This window comes from Carex rostrata, chromosome 11, assembly GCF_964058835.1.
Source record: "Carex rostrata chromosome 11, lpCarRost1.2, whole genome shotgun sequence".
Classification (NCBI taxonomy): domain Eukaryota; kingdom Viridiplantae; phylum Streptophyta; class Magnoliopsida; order Poales; family Cyperaceae; genus Carex; species Carex rostrata.
This window is the reverse complement of record NC_135928.1, coordinates 4,492,668-4,516,132: the sequence shown is the minus strand read 5'-3', so window position 1 is coordinate 4,516,132 and position 23,465 is coordinate 4,492,668. Positions and strand designations below refer to the sequence as shown.

Genomic DNA, 23,465 nt, shown 5'->3' with positions numbered 1-23,465 from the left:
ATTATACAGTGTCAACAAATTTTCGCATCAAACAGTAAAAAGCACACAAGTATGAGTGAGTCTATGGTACTATGCATATCATGAGTATCCATGTGGGGATAGGTAAGGGGGTGAGAGAGCGACAGAGAGAAATAAAAAAAATAAAGATCATTCAAAGAGAGACGTACCGTGACGCCATCAATTGGGCCTACTTTGGGGTCAAGATTCCGGTGAATGACAATACCATTGTCACATTTGTTTATGAAATGAGCACTACCACTGATGTCATACAGACTGGGTGCACCTCCATTCCAGTTTTGCAACTGTACAAACAAATGGCTCAAGTTACAAGAGATACATTACATCACAACATTCTCAGAATCATAGCAGTCCGCCTTCATTTATGCGGAACAAACTACACTGGCCCCAGAAAATTGGTAATTCTTAAATCAGTTCTAATCAACTCCAAGTATTGTACAGGTACCAGCCAGAAAACCAGTCAACTGGAATTAAAGAAACAAATGACTAACACACCAATTACCACGATTCAAGGATAACATACTAAACCTTTCAAACTATATCAAGCCAAAAAAAAATATCGATATCATAATTGCTCACAGTTGAAGGCACCAACTGTATGGTATTGTACCTGTCTCGGGTGTGCTACGAACCAAACATGACAAGAATGGTGTTGTGCAAAGCGCTTTATCTGTGTCAGTATCTGGCTGACATACTCTGTTTCCGTTCTGAAATGATATTGAAAAAGGATGGGAATTATAACATTATAGGTCAGTCAAACACCAAATATGCCCTAGCTTCTGGTAACTGTTTGAACTTTAGTTCAAACTGAAATTCTGAACTCCTGGAATCATACTCATACGCTATGAACACAGTAAGGTATAAAATTTTGGGTGGGTGTTGGTACTTCAGTTGTCATGTATGTTAACATTTAAGCACTGAGAAAGGTATGCAGAACGAACAAATTTCCTGTCCGACTTGCCTATTCTTAATTCCCAAGCAGTGACCTACTTAGCTATTCTCCTTTTCTACTTGACTCATCCGAACTGAAACTAGTACAACTGACCTACCTGTGACCTATCTATTGCCTATCTTTCTTAGTCCGAAGCCTCACTTTCGACATCGGTATTTATTTTTTCGTTTTACTAATCTTTTGGTTTGGAAAAAAAGGAGAAGTATCTCAACTGATTAGGAGGTCGTTGGTGATCAAGCTCGTTGTAAGGATCAATGACGAGGCCCCGCACACCGTGTCTCATGACAGCAGCTTTTGCAAGTTGGAGAACCCATTTCACAGAAGGAAGGCTGTCATCCTCACATCTTTTTTGTTTTTTTGGTTCAAACATAAAAGAAAAATAATTCAAAAACTTCTAATTTCCAGAAGAATGATTTGACAGGTCATTTTTGCTAACATATATTAAGGTCTGGTTACAAAATGTGTTGTTTATTGTTTTTTGTTGTTTCATGCTTGCAAATAAAATAAAATAAACAATTTTGGAAGATACCATCCTCACTGCAAAATAAAAGTATTAATAAAAGAGTATTAACTAAAGTTAGTTCATTCTATTTAATTCATGACATTATTCCTTGTTTCCAAAGTTCCTGACCATATCTAATGATTTATTTCTAAAATTAAGCCTGTGTGTGGTTGTTCAATGCATGTGATTTATACATGCCCATGGCAATCTGAACTTCTTGCACTTCATTTCATACAACCATTTTGATATAACTTTCTGCAACTCTGCATCAATTTTTCAATCATAATCTCCAAGTATTGTTTGCCATCAGGCTGGCTTAATGTGTTCAGATCAAGGCCTGGCAAGTGAAAGGTACACGTACCGGATCAAATAAAATGAATCATTCAACCATTTCTTCCCTTGCTCTAGCTCCTCTCTGCTCATTCTTTTCATATCTTCCCCGTACCTAATTCCATAAACAGAATTTTTTGAATAGGTCACTTCACAATATGTACTTACTGGTAAATAATGGTCCGGTAACAGTTTATGGTGACTTCTGTATATATTAGGCAGTAATAAAGACTTTATAATTCACATTAGTTAGCAATGAAATAAGAATGAACAGAAGTAATAACAAAACAAGCTTGTTTACAGGCACAGTTGCATAATACAGATAGAGGTACCACTGACAGGTTTAAGAATACGAAATAATACCCCAAATCAAAGAAAGGCTTCCGAAGGTGCTTTTCCAGAAGCTTCCTTGCATGATCCCTAACCTGTAATTACTGCCAGATAAGTTAACAAAAAGAACACCCCTTTAAAGTAACTTTAGATGTTTATCTGTAAAGATTCTGATGTGTGATTTTAGACAAGTGCAGTATTAAATTCAGCCTTTACAAAGTCAACACTAAGATCAATATTAAAGTAACATTTCATCCAATGTGTGATTTTAGAAAAGTGCAATATTTAAATCAACCTTCACCAAAACAAGGTACCTAGACTTCCAAGACAAAAAATAAGGAACAAACTCGCCCATACACCAGAATAAATGAAGGAAAAGAAAACAAACTAAAACTAATATTGGATGCAACAGACCCCGAAAAGATAGTTAATCAACACAACTGAGATAGCACATACAATTACCAATTGTGACCAAATAGAACCTTGACTTGGCATAAATTCTCGTCCCAAAATGCAAAGGTGCTATTACAGTCAGACAGGAGGGAATTTTTATCCAGTGCATCCTGAGAGAACTTACTACACAGGGTTTTCGCTTATACAGATTATGTTATTTCAGTCTGAATATCCTTGACCAAGTGACAGCCTCTATAACTTTGAAACCTTGTTTTTTCAATAACAGACAATTATAATACTGAACAAGGGAGTAAGATCTTTTGCCTGGACTCTAGGGGAGACATGATTGGGTACCATAATACTGGTCCTGGGTTCGGTATTTGTGGGTTAGTTACCAAATGAATAGCATTTGGTTGTAAGTAGTTGGTGGTAATTGTTTTGATGTGTTGTGCTTGGTTTCTTTCAATAGAATATTTGGCTACTATCATCCAAAAAGAAAAAAGAAGAAAAACAGACAACATGATTAATGTTCTGTTTTAATTACATTTGCATCCCCTTTTTGCTAACATTAACAATTGCAATGTTAAAACTACTGCAAGAGCTCGATTTTCAAATAAATCATGCATTAAGGCTCATTCCTTTGGCTGTGGTTACTTGATAGCAAGATAATATCATACTTACAAAACTACTTTAGTTGATAGCAGTAGACAAATTGCCACTATTATTTTTTTACTTGGACACGACAAAGGTTAGGAACAACCTACAATTTTACTTTGTACAGAAAGCTTTTCAGGTACAAGGCAAGAGATGTGGATATAATATTACGGAAACAGAAGAGTGTATATGATATTTCCCAACAAAGCTCTCTTGCTCTATAGAATAAAGGAAATGTTGTGAATTGGTCTTTCAAAATCTACTTAGTGGCCAAATGGATCTCATTGGATAAATGGGGGTCACTTCTCATATCTTGGAAGGGTTTAGCCTGTGCTCCAGAAAGGGGGAGGGGAAGGGAGGGAAGGGAAGAGGACAGGGTAAAGAGTTAACCTCCTCTACACTCTGATTTGGAGATTACAAAATTTTGATAGTTTTGTATATAGGGTTCACCTCCTCTCCTTCCCCTCCCCCTCAAAATTTTGATGTTCTGGAGCAAATATCAGGGTCCGGTACCCCTCCTCTCTCTTCTCCTCCCCTCCCCTCCCCTCCCCTCCTCTCCCTAAATGTGTCCAATTTTCAATGGACCAACAAAAAAATTTCAGTAGCATTCCTGCAGCCACACTGACATCAAACAGCTCCCAATTGCATTAACATCAGTGGCACTAAATGACACTCTAAAATTACAATTCTTAAAAACAGTAAAAAATTTACAATAGCCATACCATGTTCTCCATAGAACAGAGAACAAATTTCCAGCCAATGCTGCGATTCAAATTGACCATCAGTGCATCGATCCACTCACTCTTTCCAGAATTTGGAACACCTGATACCACCGTGAGTTCTCCAGGCATTACCTGTTAGAAGGTCCAAAAAAAAAATAACGAACAATGAAAACCAAGTTGAATTCAACATTTAATACCAGACTGCATACAAAATATCAAGTACCAACCCAAAATTCCACAACTTTATCTGAGTTCTGGTGCAAATTTGATAGATTCTTTTCTTATAATTTATTTTCGTAGCATGTTGGTGGGGTGTGGAATGGGGGCGCAGTTTATCACAAAAAAACAATATGATCACAATAACGATAACAATGCTAATATAATAATCTAATTAAAATAAAATAATTCTTGCTATCAAAATAGCAGCAGTACAAGTGACTGTAGTTGCATTCAGAATGAAACAAATTAATAATCATCACAATGGTGTTAATAAAAAAATGATGATGATGAAGATGACATAATGATAATATTAATAATAACAATAACAATAATAAAATTATAAGAGGGTTCCAATACCTCATTACCTTGTAATAAGAGGGTTACAATAACATAATGACATAATGATAATATTCATCTCTACCCATGTTGTCATTATATAATAAAAAAATTCATTACCTTGTAATATTTGTCTAAACCTTCCCAGCCGGTAGAAATGCCAAGATCAATCACGTTTCCATTATAAAATTTGTCAATATCCTGAAAGAAATCATTAAATTTAAATAGACCTCTTATCGGATACATCTCTGCATTTTCTACTGCCTCTCGAAGTGCCTCTTTACCACTATAGAAAAGCACCTGAAACAAATACGTATAAATGAACACACGTCAGTGTAGAGTCCTACAAAACCAGTTAAATTTTTCTGAACTAGTCTCACATATCAAAACTATCACTCATAGAATATACTTTGAAGCAAGCTATGTTTATCCCATATCAATGAGGATCCATAAAGATTAGTGCAAACCAGTACTTGAATATATTAACAAAAAATTTAAAGAATTCCAGAACTTCTACAATATCTGCATTACATTCTTTATAAATTATCAAATAACCTATCAATTCCTATTGTACAACAATTCCTGAATTAAATTTAGAATCAGACCTCATTAGCATCTTTGAAAACTTCATCATCATTTTTCATCGGCCATTTGACCCTCCAACACCTGGAAATAACCCCAAAAGTTAAAAAGATCTATTAGGTGAGTATTACAACTCATATATAGAAATTAAAAGAACATAAACAAAAATAAGGTACCTCTCTTTACCAAGCCTACGGGCCAGCTCCTCAGCCAAGGCCTGACCTGGACCGTCAGCATCAGTTGCTAGTATTATCCGAGATGCCTGTGAAATTTATTTTAGAAATTAATAAATTAATTACTCATTTCTTGGTCACATTTGATGTTAATTGCACAATCGAGGATGACTGATGTTTAATTGAACCTGTCTTGCTGGTTCTATAACAAACCAGCATCGTGCAAAGCATGTGGGACACACGTATCAAACAAATATATGTAATATAGTAAAACTTGGTGAAATCAAGACAGCTAGGCAGCCTCGATTGTACTGGAAAGGTACTCGAAATATACCGATTTTAAGTACTCCTTGCAGTTCCACAAGTATTGATACTTCGTATCCTAGCTTAACACAAAAACAAAAAACAAAAATAGAAGTATTAAATAACAAAAATAAAGATAAATCTATAATAAATAAAACCTCTCAGCATGAGCCAAGCAGTCCTAAAGAGCACATATGATACACATTGCTAATGCTCCTACAGAGCATTGACAACTTGTACCAAGCTTAACAAAAAAGGAACTACTGGATAACATAAAATAAGGATAGATTGAAAGAACTTCAAATATGTTTCACCAAGACAGCAGTGACTACAGAAGTACACATCAATAGAAAAATTATTAGTTGATAATCAAACCTCATTTTCAGTAGGGATCTCTTTTTTGGAGATGCAAGGGGGTGCACCATCAGGTACACTCACACAATTGTCGAAACCAGCCTCCTCCATGGAAAGCTTATCAATCTCCCCCTCCACCTATATACAAAACCCACAAGAAGAGAGCATCCAAATTAGAATTTTGAAGCTCAAGATACAAAACCTTCTGACTAGTAATGTATATTTTCCAGTGATGCAGTCTTACAATAATGATGTCGGACGTATTTTTAATATCATCAAGCCCATAAAATATCTTCTCAGTACCTGCTTCCTGTCATACAGAGAAAACATTTATATTATATTTTTATATTAGAAGGGTTGAGACCAACCCAACCATATTTTAGTAATATTATTTGTTCTCCTTAGTTGTTCCATCACATCCTCTGTTACCCGTTAAAACTTCATGTTCTGCCAGATCACATAACAGATAGGGTATATTGATGCCCAACCTATTGGACAACCAACATCACAACGTTCAAAATTGAAAATAATATATAGATGTACTTTCCACCATATAGACCTGAATATGTGACTTTGTGTGAAATTTGAGAATTGTTTGATTATCCATCACAAGCCGGTAAAACTTAACCTTAAATTCAAATCATTTGATGGATCAAACAGTTCTTAAATTGCACCAAATTTCATACCCATCCTATCTAAAAGCTCAAAACACATCTATGATTTTGGTTTCTTGGTTTTGACAACATTTGATAAATTTGGTATCAATATAGCTCATCCCATACCCAGCTACCCATCTTCATTTATTTTATACATACTATCAAAACATCAACAACATCACATTTCACCACTGTAATTTAGCAGATTAGTGTATCCATAATTAGAATGTACTTATATATGATGCATCTTTCAAAACAATAATGACACTCATATTCTTAGTATTACTCTAAATAAGATAATGAAAGCCTAACTAAATTGCCGAGAAATATGGAAGAGCATAGATTCTTAATGGTGAAATGTCATATTTTGGAGTTTTGACTGGCAAAACAATAGTTTCTATGGGTACACAGGTGTTGATGCTCAGCTCGTAGTTCCTATACACATAACATGCTTGATACAACATAATTGCATTGTATTGCAGTTTCAGAAACAATACAAAAAAGAACTTGCCTGCCAAAATATCTTGGGGATTTGCCGATATTTACAACTGATAAGAGTCCCATCTCGTCGGTATGTAAAAGCAATAGCAGGCTAGCAAAACAAAAAATTAAAAAAATAAAATGATCACCTTGTTATCATTTCAGCTAAGTAATTAGTTCCTAGTAGTTCAAATTACGCTCATAATATACCAAAGACCTAGTGGTCACATCTTGTCCTGACCCGACGGGTCCAATCATACCCGACCTGTTTAAGACTGATTCACAAATGAGTCAGTCAGGTAATGTCTGACAACCACGAGTTGCCTGAGGTCCTGCCGAAAAAGGTCATGACCCAACCCAGATCATCTTAATAACTTTTGTACCACTGACAATTGACAAGTGGCACCCACCTAAGTAAGGCATTATTTAAGAACAATAGAGATGATATATAGTAATTCTCTAAAGTAGGGCTCAAAACCCCATCTTCTTGATTCACTAAGAACTATCTTGTCACTACACTAGCACCTCTTTTTATGAAAGTAGCAAACTTTTTTATTACTATTGCTATTATTTTCTTAAGAAAACCAGCTAACACACAGGCACCTGCCAATGGATGTCACGATTGGCTTCTTCCCTTTCACGTAAGAAACCAAGCTCGCAAAATTTTTCATATTAATATTGCCTGTTCTTGTTACTCTTAACTCTTACAGATCAGAATCGACGGAAGAAAAATACATATAGTTAGGTAAATCATTGAAAATTTCATCTACATATATATTTGAAGGAAAATAAAAATTATGATAAATTTCTGTAGTCGTTCTTTATCAAGTGCTTCTTAGAAGTTGCACTGCCACCAAGCAATAGATTTTAATTGTCAAATACATACAAGTATAGATAAAAAACGAAAAGGTATGTTAATCAATATATTTAGCTGGAGCTTATAGTTTTCATCTTAATAACCCAGTATCAAGATCCAAAATATGTATAATGTAATTTTCTTTAAAAAATATATATATTTAAGAAGACTGCTTACTAGTTGTGAAAACAGAAACTCAAGTTGCTAGAATTGAAATAGAAGGGTCACGCCCACAGATAGATTCAAAGAAAACATAGTAGGTAATAACTATGTATACAAAACAACAATATATAAATTTTAAATTATCACAATGACACTTCCTTTGTTAAAAAAAAAAGGAAAAAAAAAAGACAACCTTTGATCCTTCACAAATCTTGCAAAAATCTTTTAGTATAGTGTCTTAAGAAACTTGCCCAGAGATGAACAAGATGGCACTATAAGATGGAATGAAATTCTAAAATTTGCAGAACAGGCCCAGAATCTGGAGTCAAATTGTTATAGCTCAAAAAACGTACCCCATCTTTAGTTGGTCTTTGCATAACACGATTTCGTCGGAGTGTCTCTGCAGAAATCCCTCGTGACTTAAAGTATGCAAAAAGCTGAAACAACAAATAGACAAATTAAAATAAATAAAAACAGATACATAATGAACAAAAATATAAAAATTTAGGTTAAAAATGGAAAGTGAATTATTTATTTTATTAACTTCTTATATTTGGATGGAGTAGGTGTGGACAGCTAAAGACTAACTGCAGTGTACTTGCAACATATTGTTAATTAAGGCCAGTTTAGATAAATTAGAACTAAAATAATGATTATGAACAATGTATCACAACAGTCATGCAAGAATAATAATGATGTCAATCAAACTTCTAATCCTTAAAAATACTACAATTGGATTCATGTGGTAGAAGGAACAAACTTATTACACCAAAAAGATTGACCCAGTTGATCAACAATTTAGTACAAAGAGGTGTGTTATAACACACCAATAGCACATTGGTACAACAAAACTTCAATTGGCTGGCCTGTAAAATTGTAGAACTAAGACAATAAAAATTTAAGGAAACTGAAAGAAAAAAGAAATTGAGCCCAAGCTGGTAGGACCAGTAGAAAGAAGCTAGGTTTTTTAGTACCTCAGTGCATAGTGGCTCGAGCTCTAGTTCTTGTTCTGAGATTTTTTTTGGATGTTTCTGTTTCCCAACCTTCCCATTCACTTTGAACGCTTGATTTTCAATTGAAACCTCAGAATAGGGCTACAAAGGGAAGAAAGAAAATTATCTGAACAAAGCATGTTGCCAATCCACCAGTTCTATTAATTGGCCAATTTTACAATTATTAGATTCTTTGCTAACAAAACTCTTATTATGTACCATTTTGGTAATTTGCATAACATTTAGCCAAAAAAGTTGCCGTGAACCCTAGTCAAACGATCAGTTTGCAGGTTTACAGTTTACTATTTGTGCAAAGAACCAATTGACCCAAATTTCAATATTATGAACAAAATAAAACATCAGCATGCAGGCCAATTACAGCTCTCAGTGGAACTACACGTACCCGCACAATGCCTGTCAAGCCACATTTACCCCTAAAGCACTTCCACACTGCAGAATGCCTTTCCCAAAGAAAAACAAAATTTTGTAAGTGAAAGAGCATAACATTACAGACATGCATAATACTATAGCAGTTTTATATGTAATAATATGAGATTAAAATGATGCTCCACTTTCGGTAAAATAATAAAATAGTGGAAGCTCTTTTCCAGTTGAATCCCACCTCAAAGCCATCGACCAATAAAATACCTGGGCAAAGAATTGGTTCAGGTGGTTCTCAACCTAATCAATTGATATCCTTATGTTGCACTGTTCAATGACGTGTCAAAAAAAGGGCCATGGACCATATTAAGCAACAAGCAAAGCTTAGGGGGTAATTTAAATTTTAAAAAAAAAAATTGGAGGTACCCTTCATCGTGGATTTGCAAAGAGAGGGACCTCTCCTGTGATTGACCTCCAAGGCACTGTTCAGAAGGCAACAATCAACAATGACAAACAAAGGAAATAATATATATAACATATTGTGGATTTTAAATTTGTAATTCCCTGTTACGGTGCACAGATGGTGCAGGTTATGTACAGTAAAATGTGTTAATTTAAGATGTTTCGAGTTGCTAGACCGAGGCTCTAATCGAGCCAGCTCTTGAAATGCTATACGCCACTATAACCTTGTCCTAGAACAGAAATTATCTTCGGGAAGACAAAACCCTTCGAGAGCTATTCAAATACAGTACCTATGCTGTAGCAGTGCTGACTAGATCCAGCACTGGGGTGTTGCATGTCATGCCAGTTCCTATGCAAATTATTTTATATCATCTAGCAAGATATCTATACCGCAGATAAATTTTTTTTGTCAGACTAAACATAAGCCTTTGTATAAAGTAACAGTAGAAATGGTAACTACCTGAGGGCACACAAGGTGATCGTACTGGCCGGGCTTATATGAAACAAGCTGAATCCCAGCTTTTAATAGCTTCTCTCTCAATAGGATCAGCCGTTCTTGCAATTCGTTCTCTCTTTTTCTCACTAACATCAAAGGATTGCCTACCAATGTTCACAGAAATATTTAAGCAGATTTTCACAGGTAAAAAAAATAACAAGATAACAAATCATGAGAAAGCTTACTGCTTCTAAATGGTGCTACTGCTAATATGTAAGAACCGAAAAATCCCTAACTTTTTAACTTTTCTAAAGAGCTTGTTTTAGGTTCTACTGAACAAGTATCGTCAAATATCCACACATAGATTGTCTTTTCAAAAGTGCAATTTCATTAATGGCTGTCATTTTTAAGTGAAAACCTAATAGTATGAATACATGCCTCAGGAAAGCATTATGATACCATGCAAAACTCAAAAGTACCATTACACCCTACAATTTAGATTATATCAAATGCACCCTTATATAGATAAAGACCTCTTACAATCTTTGAACCAAAACTCCCCAGACTTCCAATCCCCATTCATAGAATTCTCTCCCTTACTTTTACCCCAAGAATTCTACATAGCTTTCAAATTCAGCAACAACGAGGGAAGGCAGTCTGAGCATCTCCTAACAAGACATGGAGTAGGTGCTAGAAGATTTCATCTGGAATCACACATTCTAATTTGGGGTTTTGATAGGCAAATTCTATTTCAGTTCCAAAAAATGTGTTTCATGATTCAATATGGAAAACTGTAAAATTTGCCCAATAAAATAAGTATAAGATTTTGTTTAATTTCAGATTTGAACCTCCATACCAGATCTCTGAGGAAGCTCTTCGTGATCTACCAAAATTTAAATTATGTAAAAGTTTATATATGAGCACAAGTACAAACAGATTATAATTACAAGAGAATTAACTGAAGTTAAAATTTTAGATAGGAAAATTTCTTACCTGATTCTGACAGCTGCGAGGTGTGAACTACACAAAGAAAGAAAACAAAATGAATGGCAAAACATTATCCAGAATTAATTAACATTTAATTCAAATTTTGTCCCCTTCAATGTGCTTCTAGTTTCATATCAATCCAACTTTCAGTAGGTTGTGCTTCAATTTATTTAAAATAGCAATAGAAGTTTTACAACTTAATTCAAATTTAAAAAAATGAGAGAAATATGGTGGTGATAATCAGGGATAACTTTTACATCTATCCTTGAATTTGACATTATATTATACCTTTTCGCCTGGATATAACTGGGCGAACTGACCGAGACTCAGCCTGCTGCAGGCAGTTCAGTAAAAATTTGTGTTTAGATTCTCTTCGGCTTACTGTGATGAGGCTTGTGTTAACTACAAAATGAAATTAGCCAAATAGCAGACAATTAAGGTTCTTTTAGCTACAATTAAACAAAAACATTGTAAGAAAATTAGACAAGCTTACAGGTCGTTACCAGTGCTGTAAGGCAGAACAGGATAACTGAAGAGAGACCTATTTTGCTTCATGCTCTGTAAACCAAACCTCGAATTGAGATTTGATTGATATAGATAGCGAGGCGCTCTAATACTGGAGAGATGGAAAAGTCGCGAATAGTTGGAACTATGCATGTGCGACCTATTGGTGCGCAAAAGGGATTTTAGAGAACGAAGAGAACCCAGGGGCATTATGAACGAGAGGAAGAGATAGAGATTAAAAAAGAGGTTCAAGTTGCCATTGTTGTACTTGTACTGGTGGTTCTGAGAGTGGAAAAGAGGAAAAGAAGAAAAACGCAAAGACCAGAGGTTTTGGCTAGGGTTTTTCGAGTGTATAAGTTTCGCATCCAACTTGGCAAGCGGCAAGTTCGCCGCTATTTCTAAACCAGACTGAGCGATAAACCGGATTAATTCAGGGTTTTAGGCCAACAGGCCAAGTTGAAACAGACCCACACGGGCCAGGCCCGACTAAAGGTTCAATTCTTCCCCGTCCCGGACCCAAAACCCAGCTTGACACGTGATCGAAATGTAAAAAAATAATGCAGACTGGAATTTAGTAGTCACGTGATCATTCTTTAATCTTTTTTTTTAGAATAATTATTTATGTACCTGCGCAACAGTATCCGCAGAGTACCCATGCTACAGTAATTGCATTTAGAGAAATAATGTAGGAAGCTGATATGAGTACCCGCGCTACAGTACCCGCACCTAAACTGCTATATATAACTGTTTGTGGGGACCAAACTGTCATAACTGCAATTCAGATCTGTAACTTTTTTTTTAATATTAATAATCAAATTTTGAAGTATGTAGTCCAAAGAACACAAGTATTTATATCTATATAGTAAACAATGTAAATGATAAATTAATTATTTTTAAATAATCATACCCGCACTTTTTTTTGAAATTTCTGATGTCGTACCCGCACCTAAACTGCCATAATTGCTTGTGGGGATCGCAATTGTTCTAGATCTGTAACTTTATTTTAAAATATTAATAGTCAAATCTGAAGTATATAGTTCAAAAAACACAATTATTTATATCTATATAGTAAACAATGTAAATGATAAATTAATTATTTTTAAATAATCGTACCCGCACCTTTTTTTTTGAAATTTCTGACATCGTACCTGCACCTAAAATGTCATAATTGCTTGTGGGGACCGCAATCGTTCCAGATCTATAACTTTTTTTAAAATATTAATAGTCAAATCTTGAAGTATATAGTTCAAAGAACACAAGTATTTATATCTATATAGTAAACAATGTTGTAATTTTTATATAACTGCTTGTGAGGACCAAAACTGCCATAATCTTGTAATTTGATCCCTCCTCTTTTTACATATGACACTGAAAGTATCAATATCTAAGTATTGAAAGTATTTATATCTATGCACTGAAGTATTTATTTTTATGAGGTCAATTATTTTTGTTAGAAAAATGTTGACGCAGAATTAGTGCCGAGGCTTTGAAAGGGTGCTGCTAGGATTTTAGAATAATAATTAGTTGAGACTATGTAATATCTTTTTAGAATAATAATTAGTGGACACAATATAATTAGTGGGGACCATAATACATTATTTCTCTAAATGCAATTACTGTAGCGCGGGTACTGTGCGGGTACTGTAGCGCGGGTACATAAATAATTATTCAATAATATATTATGGTCCCCACTAATTATTCAAAAGTGTTTTCAATTATTGTCAGTAATTGATAACCAAAGCAATGGTTAATAGCTTTACTGTAGCGTGGGTACTGTGCGAGTACTGTAGTGCAAAAATATTGTTTTCAATTACCCGACACAAGTGACTGACCGTTCAACACCTACTTCACGAAGGGATGTCCCGAGTTTGTTAAAGCTCACAATATATATATATATATATATATATATATATATATATATATATATATATATGCAACCCGGTTATCTCACGTTGTTCTCTTATAAAGGGCAACACAAGTTCTCTATTCAGGTCTTTGACACGACAACCTGCCTCAAAGAGTATGGCACTGCGTATAGGAATATATTTTGAATGAATGTTAAAGTGAATGTTAAAAAGATATATTGTGTATGAATGTTAAAAAAACTATGGTTTTGCTTTTGTTTATTTTTGCTTTTATTTGCAACTTTCTGTTGCCTTGATTTTGGAACTTGAGTTCTGGTTCAATCTATGGTGTCTATTGCCTTGAATTTGTATGCTCAAGAACTTTGTAATGATGTTGTATTGTCACTTGTAAATAAAAGATTGATCAGATTTTACTTTCTTGTTTTTATTATAGATGGATGCAACAGTTTTTTTTTGTTGTCTAATTATACCTGCTGTTTAGTTTACCCTTCCATTTTGTTTTCTGATTTTGAATTGAAGTTGAAAGGTGGATGCGGCTACAAGGGGATACTGGTATGTACCACCGTAGCCAATGTCTTAGTAAGGCTTAAAAAAAAACTAACATAAAAAAGGCAGCCAAAGATATTAACGAGAAAACCCACAATTCCTCTTTATTCAAGGAAATTTAAGATTTGTCATGCTTTATTAGAAAAAGGAAAAAATAAAAAATAAATAAATCAATGAGAACAAGAGAGAGATAGCAACTAATAACTTCATTCATTCATCCAAAGTCTTTACATCAAGAACTAACATATACCAGTACCAACACTTCATCACAAAGCATGCACAAGACATTAAAAATTGCTTGAAAATTCAATCTTCGTCCACTTGACTGATCAAAGCTCCAAAGACCAAGTGCCATGTCATTCCCTCTTCCTACAATAAAGACAGTAAGGACCTAGAAATAGGTTTACAAAAGATGTAGCATGCAGAAAATATGAATCAAAATCACATCCAACATTGAACATTTCAAGCACATACTAACACTATGATCGGAACACACTATTTAGCTGAGCTCCAATGATTTCAATTCAATAGGATTCAATAGAAATGAATTCCAATTGAATTTTGTTGATCAGAACTAAAATAAATAAAAAGAATTGAATTCTTCTTCATTTATTGATTGGAATGTATTATGTATACATAATAGAAGATAGATGATTTCATTTGAATAAAAATGACACTTATGCCCTTTAACTTATTTTTGAGAAAAAAAATGAATAAGAAGATTACAACATTCATTTTGAGTCAGTGCTTAGAGACTTCAGTGTTCACTGTTAGAAAAAAAAACGGTGTAACTTGAAAGAGTAGCAAATGTACATCTTTTATGAGTTCGCATCGTCTTTGTTAACTTAAAAGATCATTTTTTGAGTTAATGCATCTTGACCGTTAGATTTTAAACGGAGCCAATCCGATCACATAGGGCTCTTTATTATTAGTGTGGATCTAACCCACACGGATCTTAAAGTGGATCAGACAATCCAGATACATTAACTCAAAATATTATTTTTTGAGTTAATGCAGAGATACAAATTCATCTTTTCTCTTCTTCTTATATGCAAATAAACCAATTAGTTGCTTTTTTTTTTTTAAAAAGCATGGTAGTAGCTACAATTTTGGAATACATTAATGTGATTTTGTCCTCCATAAAAAAATAAAAAAAATTCAAGTTTTGAAATTTTATGTTTTTAATAAAAGGTAAAATCTTTTTCAAATTAAGTAAAATACAAGACACTATCTAAAATAAAATATGTCTGTAATTTTATTTTGTATTGTATAGACAGCAGTCATCAATGAATTAAATGTATGCTAGAATTATAATATTACGAAAAAAACATGGCTCAGGAGCAAATCACCGCTAAAAATTCACTCGAATAATTAAATATTGGTTTAGTTTTACATAATTTGCAGTTAATTCAATGAAATTCTTCACAATAATAAAAGGCCGAAATTTTTATTAATACCCCTATAAAAAAACCCCATAAATTATGGAAAATTCGAAAAATATTAGACCCTTCAATTCAATGATATCTGCAGTCCCAAAAAACCAAAAATGAATTGGAGGCCCTAGTATGAATTGGAGACTCCTAAAAAACAAAAAAAATGCACTGTAATATACTAATGTTTAGGTTTTGGGGGACCTCCAATTTAATATGTGATCTCACAAGAATGGAGCTGCAGATTGATATGGAGGCCCTAGTATTTTTCGAATTCCTGTGATTTGTTTTTTCTTTTTTTAAATGGTAATAATAAAAAATTCAAAATAAAAGGTTCAAAATTTTCAGATACCAACAAAAGAAAATGGAAAAGCAATTTTCTTTTTTATCCTCATGATTCTACAATTTCACAATCACACACGGACACGCACATGCAGATATAGGTAAGGATCCAAAGCAAACAAACTTGGCAAGTGCTCCATGGAGAGTTAAAATTCTCTTTTTAACTACAGTAACTAATCCGAAATTTTTTATTAACACTACTGTTAAAAAAAAAACCCCACAAATTATGAGAAATTTGAAAAATATCAGGGTCTCCAAGTCAACTTACGGTCTCATTTTTGAGGGGCGCAGATTGACGTTGAGATCCTCCAAAAACTAAAAAATACGTTGTAATATACTGATATTTAGGTTTTTGAGGGGTTGCAGCTTGGAGCCTCTGGTCGAATTCCCCAATTTTGGTTTTTTTTTTTTTAAATGGTATTAATAAAAATATGTAACTAATGGAAATGTATAAAAAATATTTAAGCCAAGTAAACGTGAAATCATGCCTAACTCTAATTGTTAATATACTTTTTATATCCTGGAATAATATATGTTTAAATAAAAAAAATATAATGATGAAGATGAACAGTTTATTTATATATATATATATATATATAGAGGTTGGCTACTATGCTTATATAAGCATATCCCCACATATGCTTATAACTCATTTTTGCGTTTCCAATGTCCAAACAACCGATCCGAACCGTTAGATATTTAATCCATATTGAAATGTGCTTGGAGACCAAATTTTACATTTTTTGGAATTTTTTTACTATTTATTAAGCATTTTTGAAAATTTCTGTTTTGCTGTGAACAGTAAAAAACAGTAAAAATTTCTGGACCATCGGATCAGCAATTTTCAAAGTGGCTTAATAAATAGCAAAAAAATTCAGAAAAATGTAAAATTTGGTCTCCAAGCATATTTCAATATGGATTAAAAAATGAACGGTTCGGATCGACCATTTGGACATTGGAAACACAAAAATGAGTTATAAGCATATGTGGGGATATGCTTATACAAGCATAGTAGCCAAGCACTATATATATAGAGGAGGGTTCAAATGCCTCCATGTTTTTGTGCCTCCATCATGCCTCCGTCTCTCTCTATTATTTTCAAAGTTCAAACAGTCGATCCGAACCGCTCAACGTAACCTCCATACTAAAATATGTTTGGAGACCAAATTTTATATTTTTAGGAATTTTTTTACTATTTTTTCAGATAGGTACAAAAATACTGTTTTTAGATGGTTCAGATTTACTGATTTTGTACCTATCTAAAAAAATAGTAAACAAATTCCTAAAAATATAAAATTTGGTCTCCAAACATATTTTAGTATGGAGGTTACGTTGAGCGGTTCGGATCGACTGTTTGAACTTTGAAAATAATAGAGAGAGATGGAGGCATGATGGAGGCATTTGAACCCTCCTCTATATATATATATATATATATATATATATATATATATAGAGGTAGGCTAATAAACAATCGATTGTTTCTAGTCTCCCGTGCAACCAAGTCGTTTTTCGATTTTTAAAGTCCAAATGATCGATCCAAACCGTTAGATGTGATCTCCATATTAAAATGTGCTAGGAGACCAAATTTTATATTTTTTGAAATTTTTTTACTATTTATTAAGCCACTTTGAAAATCGCTGATCCAACGGTGGCTTAACCAAACAGTAAAATCAGAAGCTACCGTTGGATCAGTGATTTTCAAAGTGGCTTAATAAATAGTAAAAAAATTCCAAAAAATGTAAAATTTGGTCTCCTAGCACATTTTAATATGGAGATCATATCTAATGGTTTGGATCGATCATTTGGACTTTAAAAATCAGAAAACGACTTGGTTGCACGGGAGGCTTGGAACAATCGATTGTTTATTAGCCTACCTCTATATATATATATATATCTATATGAGGATGGTTCCACTGCACCCTTTTTTTCCTGCTCCTAACCTGGTCCTAAATCTGCACCCTCCAATCAGCATAAAATGTTGTGCAAATCAGAGTGTTGATTATAGCAAAAAGTCACCATCCAGTACTGGACGCCTCCTGTGCCTCCTTTCTCTCTCAACGATTAGAGATCTCCAGCGTGAAAGAAAAACTCTCCTTCGCGTTCTCTTCTCTCTCAAACGCTCTCTATCAATCTCGCACACAACTCTTACTCTCATTCTCACCCTCTTGATCTCGTACAACTGATTTACTGTTCTCCTCAAACGCTCTCTATCGATGATGGTTCTAAAATCAGAGACAGCTTGTAATTAATTTCATTATTTTTTAAATCAAAGCAAGCTGACTGATACTAAACTAACAAAAATTTATAGAGAATCTCTAAAAGTATTGCACACCATCTTATGAGTACTTCAGAGTTGAATTTCATTATTACTCTATGTAAATTTGAAGAAATTTAATATTAATTTAGAAAGTAGATTATGTCAGAGAATAGAGAATGATGATGGCGGCAATGAGGGTTCGACGGAGCTTGGAGCCATGGCCGGTGATGAAATTTGGGTGGGTTCACTGGAAGGCCAGGCAGAGGGAGCAACCATGCCGTCTTCTCTTTCTTCATTGCGTGAAGGAGAAAAACTACAGCGGGAAGGAAAACTGGAATTACGGGAAGGAGAAAGTGCATCGCAAGGAGGAGGAGACGCATCGCGTGAAGGAGACAATGCTCTGATTATCCAAAATCAGATGGCGATTTCAATCACTGGAGAGAAACACTAATATTTGGTCACTTGAGAGGAAAAGGAGAGCTTGAGGAGTACTTTTTTGGAAATGAAACGTCGTGATGAAAAACAATCTGATCCATTGATCAAAATAAGATGGTCGGCTCAGATTTAGGATCAGGTTAGGAGCATGAAAAGAAGGTGCAGTGGAACCCTCCTCTATATATATATAGAGAGAGAGAGAGGGTGCACATTAGGAGCACAAAAGAGAGGGTGCATTTTAACCCTCCTCATATATATATATATATATATATATATATATAGAGTACGGCTAACGCGCTTCCTCTAGCATATGGGCCGAAATGCTTCCGGTGGAAATTTGAAATTTCAAAATCCAAAAAGTCGATCTGAACCGTTCATCTTCTTCTCCATATTAATATTTGCTTGGATACCAAATTTTACATTTTTCTGAAATTTTTTACTATTTATTAAGCCACTTTGAAAATTGCTGATCCAGCGGTGGCTTACCAAACAGTAAAAATCAGAAGCTACCGTTGGATCAGCGATTTTCAAAATGGCTTAATAAATAGTAAAAAATTTCAGAAAAATGTAAAATTTGGTTTCCAAGCAGATATTAATATGGAGAAGAAGATGAACGATTCAGATCGACTTTTTGGATTTTGAAATTTCAACTTTCCACCGGAAACATTTCGGCCCATATGCTAGAGGAAGCGCGTTAGCCGTACTCTCTCTCTCTCTCTCTCTCTCTATATATATATATATATATATATATGGAGTTAGGCTGGGGTGCTATGGATAGCATAGTGGCCTCTATGCTACGGCTCAATATTCGAGTTTTCAAAATCCAAACGGTCGATCCGAACCGTTCATCTTATTCTCCATATTAATATCTGCTTGGAGACCAAATTTTACATTTTTCTGAATTTTTTTACTATTTATTAAGTATTTTACAAAATTGTTGATCCAACGGTGGCTACACAAAACAGTAAAACCGTTGGATTAGCGATTTTCAAAGTGGCTTAATAAATAGTAAAAAAATTCAGAAAATTATAAAATTTGGTCTCCAAGCAGATATTAATATGGAGAATAAGATGAACGGTTCGGATCGACCGTTTGGATTTTGAAAACTCGAATATTGAGCCATAGCATAGATGCCACTATGCTATCCATAGCACCCCAGCCTAACTCATATATATGAGGAGGAATCAAGTTACAACAAAGTTACAACATCTATTTTTTTCATTTTCAAAATCCAAATCGTCGATCCAAACCGTTAGATATTCAATCTATATTAAAATGTGCTTGGAGACCAAATTTTACATTTTTAAAAAATTTTTTGCTATTTATTAAGATGGGTACAAAATTGCTGTTTTTTAATGGTGCAGAATTTTAATAAAAACCAATGTTCTAAATAGCGCGCTATAGCGTTTTTCTTCCATAAAAGCTATGGCGCTATGTCCAAATAGCGCCGCTATAGCGCGCTATTTCGCGCTATAGCGCCGCTATTTGGGTATAGCGCAATTTTTTTAACCCGGCCGCTATAACGCGATAAACGCTATTTAAAACATTGATAAAAACAGCGATTTTGTACCCATCTTAATAAATAGCAAAAAAATTTCAAAAAATGTAAAATTTGGTCTCCAAGCACATTTTAATATAGATTGAATATCTAACGGTTTGGATCGACGATTTGGACTTTGAAAATGAAAAAAATAGATGTTGTAACTTTCAAGTGTTGTAACTTGATCCCTCCTCATATATATACTAGTATCGTGCCCGTGCGTTGCAACGGGCACATATTATAAAGGCATATTTGTTTGTCACGGAATATTATACAATTATTTTTATTAACAAAATATTATAAAGGCATATGAGTAGAACTAGGGTGTTCTTAAGCTCACCAAAGTGTTTAGTGAGCTTAACTCCAAAATCTATCAAATCAGTTTTAAATAATAAATCTGAACCGTTGGAACCCGCCAACCTTACATGTGATGCATCTACATGTAAAATTTTTAAACATTCGAATTAGTTTAGTATAAAGTCAATCGGTCAAAATTAAAAGGTTAATTAATTAATTTTAGTGCATTCATTTTTTGAATGTTTTTTGACCGCTTGAGTTTATACTAAATTAATTCGAATGTTTAAAATTTTCACATGTAGACTCATCACTCGTAAGGTAGGCGGGTTTCAACGGTTCGGATTTGTCATTTGAAACTAATTTGTTGAATTTTGGAGTTAAGCTCACCAAACACTTTGGTGAGCTTAAGAACACCCTAGTTCTACTCTCTCTCTCTCTCTCTCTCTCTCTCTCTCTATATATATATATATATATATATATATAAGGAGGGTTCAAATGCACCCTATCTTTCAAATCTATTTTCTCTGTTTTCAAAGTCCGAATAGTCAATCCAAACCGTTAGATGGGATCTATATATTAAGATGTGCTTGGAGACCAAATTTTACATTTTTTGAAATTTTTTTACTATTTATTAAGCCACTTTGAAAATCGCTGATTTTACATTTTTTGGACCATTAGATCAGCGATTTTTAAAGTGGGTTAATAAATACTAAAAAAATTCGAAAAAATGTAAAATTTGGTCTCCAATCAAATCTTAATATATAGATCGCATCTAACGGTTCGGATTGACTATTCGGACTTTGAAAACAGAGAAAAATGATTTGAAAGATAGGGTGCATTTGGGTGTACAAAAATTTGGGTGCATTTGAACCCTCCTCTCTCTCTATATATATATATAGAGATAGGCTAATGTGCTTCCATAAGCACTTGGCCCAAAGTGCTGCCACCCCATTTTCAATTTTTCAAAATCCAAACAGTCGATCCGAACCGTTCATCTTGTTCTCCATATTAATATCTGCTTGGAGACCAAATTTTACATTTTTTGGAATTTTTTTGCTATTTATTAAGCCACTTTGAAAATCGCTGATCCAACGGTGGCTTGCCAAACAGTAAAATCAGGGGTTCACCGTTGGATCAGCGATTTTCAAAGTGGCTTAATAAATAGCAAAAAAATTTCAAAAAATGTAAAATTTGGTCTCCAAGCAGATATTAATATGGAGAACAAGATGAACGGTTCGGATCGACTGTTTGGATTTTGAAAAATCGAAAATAGAGTGGCAACACTTCGGGCCAAGTGCTTATGGAAGCACATTAGCCTATCTCTATATATATATATATATTCTCTTTATATATTTTTAATATACATAGGTCCTCAAGAAAACTGAAATTTGTATAATGAAAGAGCTAAGTTTGCTTACGTGGCACCATTAATTGCGGCGGGCCCATGTATAAATGTATTTGCTTACCTGCCAGGTTGCCACAATAGATAAATAAGTTGGCGAGTTAGGCTGGGGTGCTATGGATAGCATAGTGGCCTCTATGCTACGGCTCAATATTCGAGTTTTCAAAATCTAAACGGTCGATCCGAACCGTTCATCTTATTCTCCATATTAATATCTGCTTGGAGACCAAATTTTATAATTTTCTGAATTTTTTTACTATTTATTAAGCCACTTTGAAAATCGCTAATCCAACGGTTTTACTGTTTTGTGCAGCCACCGTTGGATCAACAATTTTGTAAAATACTTCATAAATAGTAAAAAAATTCAGAAAAATGTAAAATTTGGTCTCCAAGCAGATATTAATATGGAGAATAAGATGAACGGTTCGGATCGACCGTTTGGATTTTGAAAACTCAAATATTGAGCCGTAGCATAGAGGCCACTATGCTATCCATAGCACCCCAGCCTAACTCTAAGTTGGCCGAGTAAAGTGTTGAGATTTATCTTTGGCGAAAATATGTATACTGAAATTTTGGCTGTACCAGTACTGAGCTGAAATGAAATTGTACCAGAATCTGATGATATTGCAATCTTTTAAAATATAATTTCTGTAAGAGTTCAACTGCTCAAGTTCATTAAGCATCTTATATTTTTAGAAATGAGTTGTTTTAGTATTCTCAAGAGCCTCATTTTAAATGTTGTTTTTGCTATCTGTAGACAAACGGTGACAAGCAATCAGAGTTGCTTGCAAATCACTTGAGCACAGAATACAAGAGTTTGTTCCAAAAGGTATTGTGGCATTAAGCGATTTGTAGCGGGATATCTCCATTCTTATATTATGCACGTAGTTGTTCTGATCCGCCAACGGTTGAGATTGAAAGATTAATTTTCGAATTGAATATCAGCCGTTCAATCAAATAGTTTGTCTTCTTTTGATTAAATACAAAAATAAGAAATGATAATTTCAAATAATTTCAGAAAAAGAAAGTTAAAAAAAAATATACAAGTAACAGTACGTTTTGTATCTTAAAGAGAGAAAAAATTACAGTAAAACTGAGAATTTGTGTATAAGAATTTTGATGTTCCGAAAAGAGTGGACTTTATTTATTTTAGTGCATTAATATTTGTATAGGTTAATCTTTCAGACGTATAATTTCATGTAACCCTATTGAAAATATTTAATTGTTTGTGCTTCCATTCACTCCTCAATTATCTCTTCTGAAAATATTATTTTATCAATTTCAACTCTATTTTTAAGCATATTAAAAATATAAAAATAATTTTGTAAGTAGTAGATTATATGAGGGTAACTAATAAGAATAAATCAAATTAAGAATGAGACATCAATTGTTGCTCTACAATCAATCAAGAGGCAACTTAAGCTTATTAATACAAAATATTAACTATTTATTACATGCTTTCTGTTGGTTGAGAATTAAAATAGCATATAATGTTGAACAAATTATAATTACTGGAAGAATAAAGAAACAATCAACACAAGCTAGTTTTCTTTTTTTTTAAGGTTCA

The 23,465-nt window shown here is 33.8% G+C and overlaps 1 protein-coding gene across 7 annotated transcripts in view; it reads right to left on the bottom strand.

Moving 5' to 3' along the window:
* Window positions 1–23,465, bottom strand: part of LOC144562041 (toprim domain-containing protein) — a 64,282-nt gene that overhangs the window by 576 nt on the left and 40,241 nt on the right. For 6 of the 7 annotated variants that reach the window (XM_078311167.1, XM_078311170.1, XM_078311168.1 and 3 more), the window contains 11 exons: window positions 5,890–6,006; window positions 5,546–5,593; window positions 5,215–5,300; window positions 5,062–5,122; window positions 4,577–4,756; window positions 3,902–4,033; window positions 2,166–2,227; window positions 1,834–1,917; window positions 1,183–1,314; window positions 629–725; window positions 168–302 (listed from right to left, as the gene is read on the bottom strand). In XM_078311167.1, coding sequence (XP_078167293.1) covers window positions 168–302; window positions 629–725; window positions 1,183–1,314; window positions 1,834–1,917; window positions 2,166–2,227; window positions 3,902–4,033; window positions 4,577–4,756; window positions 5,062–5,122; window positions 5,215–5,300; window positions 5,546–5,593; window positions 5,890–6,006 — 1,134 coding nt within the window. Of the gene's footprint in view, window positions 1–167; window positions 303–628; window positions 726–1,182; window positions 1,315–1,833; window positions 1,918–2,165; window positions 2,228–3,901; window positions 4,034–4,576; window positions 4,757–5,061; window positions 5,123–5,214; window positions 5,301–5,545; window positions 5,594–5,889; window positions 6,007–6,112; window positions 6,175–7,031; window positions 7,117–8,375; window positions 8,460–8,996; window positions 9,117–9,417; window positions 9,476–9,821; window positions 9,878–10,317; window positions 10,458–11,286; window positions 11,314–11,568; window positions 11,683–11,773; window positions 12,143–23,465 lie in introns of those variants that run through there. The other variant, XM_078311171.1, reaches the window with a different exon arrangement.